This window comes from Nestor notabilis, unplaced genomic scaffold (assembly GCF_000696875.1).
Source record: "Nestor notabilis isolate BGI_N333 unplaced genomic scaffold, ASM69687v1 scaffold17831, whole genome shotgun sequence".
In the NCBI taxonomy this organism is placed as follows: Eukaryota; Metazoa; Chordata; class Aves; order Psittaciformes; family Psittacidae; genus Nestor; species Nestor notabilis.
Window position 1 is genome coordinate 2,048 of NW_009914427.1, and position 6,295 is coordinate 8,342.

At 40.3% G+C, this 6,295-nt stretch overlaps 1 protein-coding gene across 1 annotated transcript in view; it reads left to right on the forward strand.

The window, feature by feature from the left end:
* The window catches only part of FAM96B (family with sequence similarity 96, member B), a gene marked incomplete at its 5' end in the record, with an annotated part of 2,303 nt that extends 2,012 nt beyond the window's left edge, over window positions 1-291 (forward strand). The window contains one exon of the mRNA XM_010023657.1: window positions 194-291. Within this exon, the coding sequence (XP_010021959.1) occupies window positions 194-291 (98 nt within the window). The remainder of the gene's footprint in view (window positions 1-193) is intronic.
* Window positions 292-6,295: the final 6,004 nt, after the last annotated feature.

The following is a 6,295-nucleotide window of genomic DNA, read 5'->3' on the forward strand; positions in this document are numbered from 1 at the left end:
GGAGCTTTAAGGTTGCTTCCAACCCAAACCATTCTTTGATTCTATGATCTGCATTTACTAGTCTACTTGAGTACCACAGCAGCAGTGTGATTATGTGTCTCAATGTAAAATGCTTTTAAAAAGACACTGTAGACCAATGTTTTGACTGTTTTGTTGGGGTTTTTTTTTTCTCTTTTTTTGTTTCCTTGCACAGTTAATAAACAGCTTGCTGATAAAGAACGTGTAGCAGCTGCTTTGGAAAACTCTCACTTACTGGAAGTGGTGAATCAGTGTTTGTCTGCTCGATCCTAATTGCCTGATGAGGAAATTACTGGTATTCCACTATGTTAAACTGATTTTGTATATAAGTGCTGATGCTGGTGTTATACTATACATATATGTATGTTCAAAATAAAATTACTTTGATATTCTTAAATGTTTTCTTACTCCTACAAAAAACAGTATGTGGGAAATCAGCTTACAGGCAGTATTTGATTTTTAAATTTAATTATTCATTGCATTCTTTAGAAAGATTTGTTTCAACCTGGTCTATCTAGTTTCTCACTATCCAAAATTAGTTACAAACTGCATTTTAGAAGTTGATTTTGCACACTGGACTTTACAAGTTGTTGTGGTTTAAGCCCAACTGGTAACTCAGAACCATGCAGCTGCTCGCTCACTCCCCCCTTCTTCCCTCCCTGCTCCCGGAGGGATGGGCAAGAGAATCAAAAGAATGTAACTCCTCTGGGTTGAGATAAGAAGAGTCCAGTAACTAAGGTATAATACAAACCACTACTGCTACCAGCAGTTATAATGATGATAGTAATGATAAGGGTAATAACAAGGGCAGAGGACACAATTGCTCACCACCCGCTGACCAATACCCAGCCCGACCAGCAGCGATCTGGGCCTGCCGGGTGACCCCCCAGTTTCTATACTGGGCATGACGTGCTGTGGTATGGAATACCCTTTAGGCCAGTTTGGGTCAGGTGTCCTGTCTCTGGTCCCTCCCGGCTTCCCGTGCCCCTACTCCCTTGGCAGAGCAGGAGAGACAGAGAAGTCCTTGATTGGAGTAAACATCACTTAGCAACTGCTAAAAACATCAGTGTGTTATCAGCACTGTTCTCGGACTAAAGTCAAAAACACAGTACTGCACCAGCTACTAACAAGGAGAAGACTGCTACAACTGAACTATGGACACAAGTACACAAAGCTAGTTGGCAGTTAAAATCTTTACATTCATATGACTGTTTTGGACTCTAATATAATTTTAGGTTCAGATGTCAAAAACTGTAAGTTCATGTGTGCAAAGTAGCATCACAGTTTAGCAGTAAGTGTAAACACTTCTGAGTAATCTCAATATTACCTTGGATTAGCCAAATATGCAGGATTCTCTAGGCCTATATAAAGTATGATTTATTTTTAATTACTCATTACTTGTGGTAGGAAATACAGAATCTTTAAGGTGGGTTGTTTTGTTGGTTTTTTTTCTTCAAGTGCCTGCCACAATATAGGAGAGAATAATTCATAGTTTTCAGTAAGAATAGTACAGCTATTTTCTGTACCATTTCCTGGCAAAATTTGACAGCTCAATGACAAGTTTTGCTTAAAGCTATTGAGATTTAATCATAATACATGACCTAAGCTTCTGGTCTGAGAAATGTGTCATTTACTCAACTATTGTATTTGGCAGAAATTGGTAATAGAATATGGAAAAAAAATAATTAAGATAGAATTCCAGAATTAATTTGAACTTTTGTAAAATATGTTTCTAATCATGGACCACATGGAAAATTAACAACCTGATGAAGAAACCCTACTGGGTATGTTGGTGCCTGCTCACATGCAATGTTACCTTCATCACTGCCAGTTACCTGTACATTTTTAGAAAAGTAGATTGTGCACACCTGTTTGATGGTAATGCTTTGTATTTCAGTGGCATTTTCTGTTGAAGGGTCTCAGATACTCTTCAAGCTTGTGAACACTGTAAACCAAAGCCTAGTGGTCCAGTCTAGTCTGTGTTGAACCGCTGAGGAAACTGAGGCAGTGGTGATCCAAGCGTGACATCTGAAGTCACATAGCAGAATAGGACAGAAACAAATGCAAATCTTGTTTCAGAAATGAGGCACTCAGTTTGTACGGGGCTTCTACAGAAAGCTAGTTCTTCAGCAGTTTTAATCTGATTATTCGGCTTAGTATCCTTTAAATCATCAGCACGTCTTTGGATGTATGAATGAAACTGTAAATAAAGACAATATTTAGTTAGTAGTAATACTGGGACGGGATCAGAATGGTCCAGCTGTTAATACTATCTTTCCTCTCTGCTTATCTTACTGCATCACTAAACTGATTAGTTCTGACATTGCCAGTGTTTGCACCATGAACGAAACTTCAATCATGGCAGTGCGTGTAGGCAGCTTGTAGGCAGCATGCTTGGTTGGTTTGATTTTGTTTTCCATTTTGTTTTGTTTGGTTGGGTTTTTTTAATAGGAAATGAATTTTGCCCTCCCAAATTTTGGGGAAGAAAGGAATGCAAATATTTGCTGGGGGAAATAGGATGACTAAGCTGCCAATGAATTGCTTCAACCTGTGCTCTAAGTAAAGAAGGAATCAGTGAATTGTTGAATTCACTGATTGTTGAATTGTTGAATCTCTCTGCTTAGCTTTCACCACTACATAATAGTAGTGTTAAATAATTTATTGGGAATTTGGTACTTGCCCCATGAAGCACATCGTACACAGTAATCCTGAGGTGCAATTTGCACCATGTACTTTCTCAGAAGCAATGGTATGTGGTTAGATTGTTTAAATATATAGTATATAGTTGGGGGATGACTTTTCAGAAAATGGGACTCTATTATGGGATATCAAAGAAAAAGTCTGACTTCTGCTACTCAGAGATGGAGAATTGTATGGCTTTAAGATCTGGCATGTTTCTTTAAATTATGTGGATGCTGTATATACGAGATGATAAAAACAGTAAGAACAAACCACAGTTACTTTGCTGAAGATTCTAGGTCTTCCCGCAGAGGCTCCCTCAGTTTGGATACTTGCTGAATGATAACGTTCAAGCAAAAATCTTCCATTCCCTGGTTTTAATGATCATTAGCTGGCTCCTGCTGTATGGAGATAAAGTGAGAGAAGAAAACATTAACTTATTACCACTATTGCTTTTCAGACTTCTATTTTTTCCAAAAAGCTACCCCTAAATTTAGCCTCTGGAATGCTTTGTAACAGGACACATTCCATCAGAAACTATGACCCTTTAGAGCAGCTGCATTGAATATAGCCTCATTGAAATCCAGGAAGAATGCCAGAGGCAGACATCTGTTTCACATTCCTAGGCTCTGGGCAGAGCCTTCCAGGGGTGGCTGAACAGCATTCAGTCCTCTCAGCCTCCAAACGCTGCAGCAGGAGCTCCCCAGGGCAACTGCCTGCCTTGTGCACTCGGGTAACCTGCCGTGTTTGAGCTGCAGACCAACACGGTTCCACCACACTGCCCGGACCATGGCCTGCCCACAGTGTCCTGCTCCCTGGGAGGAGGCAGGCTCCTTCCCAGCAGCTCCTGTACTGCCATTGCTGCCTTGTAGAAGCAATCTGAAACATCTGAAGACTTCATTCCCCAATTTCATGAGTGGCAGGGAAGCAGCTCAGCTTGTACCCAAAGATGCAACTGAACTGTCTGGAAGAACTTCACACTTCAATGGCAGTATTTCTTGTGTTCCTTGGGTGGAGCAGTGTACCACATGCTGAGAATGGTTAGTTAAGAAAAGTTATTTCAGTCTTCTGACCATGCTTAAGATGGATGTGTTTACATCAGTACAATGCTTTGATAAAGATTGTCCTCTGGAGCTTTGGTTTATAAGCTACATGTTTTACAGGTTTTTTATTTTTGTATAGCTGCTAAAACATTTCCCTGCCTGTCAAGCAGATGACTATGCCACTTTCCCTTCCCCTTCTTTATGAAATGCACTGTTTAGCATAAATACACATTAAACACGTGTCAGAGTCAGCTTTTTTCCCTATAAAAAAGGGAATTTTATAGCAAAATCTTTCAGATGTTTCTATGGAAAAGTCATTGTCAACAAACAGAATAAAACCAGGGGAAGCTGAGGCTATTACCTGCATGTTTACATCTGCTCCAGTTGGCAGCAACATATAAAACTTTTTTCATTCCACAAAATGCTAAAAATATGCAAGATTTTTACAAAGAGCAGAGCTTCCTCTGTTTGTTCAACACACTTCAGTAGTTGTAGGAGACATGCTATTAAGCTGCCTACATACTACTATCAATTCATACTTTTCTTCCTTCATGTCCTAACTGTGAAGAACTTTGCATCCTTTTTACCTCCATTCCTTAGCTTTCCTTCATGAATCAAAGGAGCAGTGTCTGCAGTGATAAAAACATCCTGGTTGGTTGGATGGTTAGAAACCCTGCTCTCTCAGCTCAGTTCCACACACTCATCAGGATCACTGAGTAACTAGCTAGGTATCTCATCAGTTTTGATGCTCTTCAACATCTTGTTGCAGCACAAGCAAGCTTCAGATGCAAAGGCTGTCCTCAACACAGAAGTGAAAAGAGTCTGCCGTGCCTGCCATTAGCTCAGTTTCCAGTACAGGGCTGGAGGGACGGAACACGGCAGCGATTCATTTCCAGCAAGCCTATGGAATAAATATAACATGGAAATGGCGAGCAGCTGCTGCCTGGGAGCTTTGGGAAGGCACAGACAAGAGAAAAGGAAATAGCAGGGGCATACAACACCTCACGGTGCTGCTACTAGCAACGTGGAGAACAGGAAGCTTCTGTGATGCTGGAGGCTTTATCCTCCAAATTACAGAGGAAATGATGAACTCCCATTACCTTATGCTACACATGTGTCACCCCTCTGGTTTCCTGTTCCCTACAAACTGGTTGCCTGAAGGGGAGATTCCCATGTGGGGCCTGTAGCCAAGGCATGGCCATGGCACGGACCTCTCTGCCTTCTCTTGTTGGGCTGTTAACGCAGCCCATCCAGTTAGTACCCTTGCGCTGCTTTGGTAGCAAGAACCCTTTGGTGTCCCACTGCAGGTAAGTCACAAACAGAAGGATCAGGAGGACAAGTATCTATGTAAAACTAACACTTTAAGTTGGCATAAGGAGATGCACACCTTGCCAGATTGTAAGTGCAGTGGCCAAAAAGTGTGGGCAGCAGCTGTGTCCGTGCTGAGCCAAGCAGGAAGACCCAAGCAACTGGCAAGTCATCACTGCCAAACTCTGCTGGACGTGATCCTCCCCATTATTTTGCTGTAACTATGAGATGATGGTTTATCATAGCAGTTTTTTTCCTAACCCACCCAAATTAGTTTCATCTGAGTTCCCATCAGATGTGCCACACGTGCCCTTGACCAAAATAACCTCAGTAGATTGCCAGGAGCTTGCTTAACCCCAGGATGCCTGGCAGCTTGATTGCGCTACACTTTCGCTAATGGAAGAGCTGGCACATGCTCTCTGCCTAAGGATTATGAAGGTATCTAAGCAGCAGTGCTTTTTATTTCCCCTGCAAAGTGGCAAATAAATCATCACTGTAGTCCGAAATGCTTGCAGAGAAAAACTATAAATGCCAATAGATTGCACTTCTTTTTTTTTTTTTCTTTTTTTTTTTTTTTTTCCCCTAGCAGTTTTAACAGCACAAAACTAGTTTTATTACTGAAAATCAGAAAACAGTTTCATTAACACTGGAGCCAACTTTTTTAAGAACACAATTACTTTTGAGGTAGACAGAAAATGATTAGGAATGAGTCACATAAATTGTTTCTTTTCAGATTGGTACTGACTTCTCTTCACAACAATGCATTTTAGACATTGGTTTTTTAAACATAAGTCAATAATGCAAAAAGCCTGTCAGATTCTATTTTATTAATGAGTCTTACTAATGACAAAATTGACCAGGAGCTTGAAACAGGAGCTGTTATTTAAACAATTTGTTCCTCTTCCCCTTCAAACTCACCATTCTGGGTCTGAGCCTGCAAATTTAAGAGCTTTAATTGAGGTTATACTCTGGCTTATATTTTTAGCATAGAAGTGATGATGTCAAATTTATTTTTGTTGGTAACAATAATATTGGTCCATTCATTGTAAAGTAACTGAGAGTTAATTTATTTTTTCAAACAAAAAGTAAACATTATGTCAGCTCTAACCTCAATCCTAACTGCCTTACTTCAAATGCATTATGCCATTTGCATGTACGCATTTCAGCTCATCTGTACTCTAAGCACTTAACTCCAAAGGAGATGTACTTACACAGTTACCAAGTCACATAACTAATAGTTTCCTGCT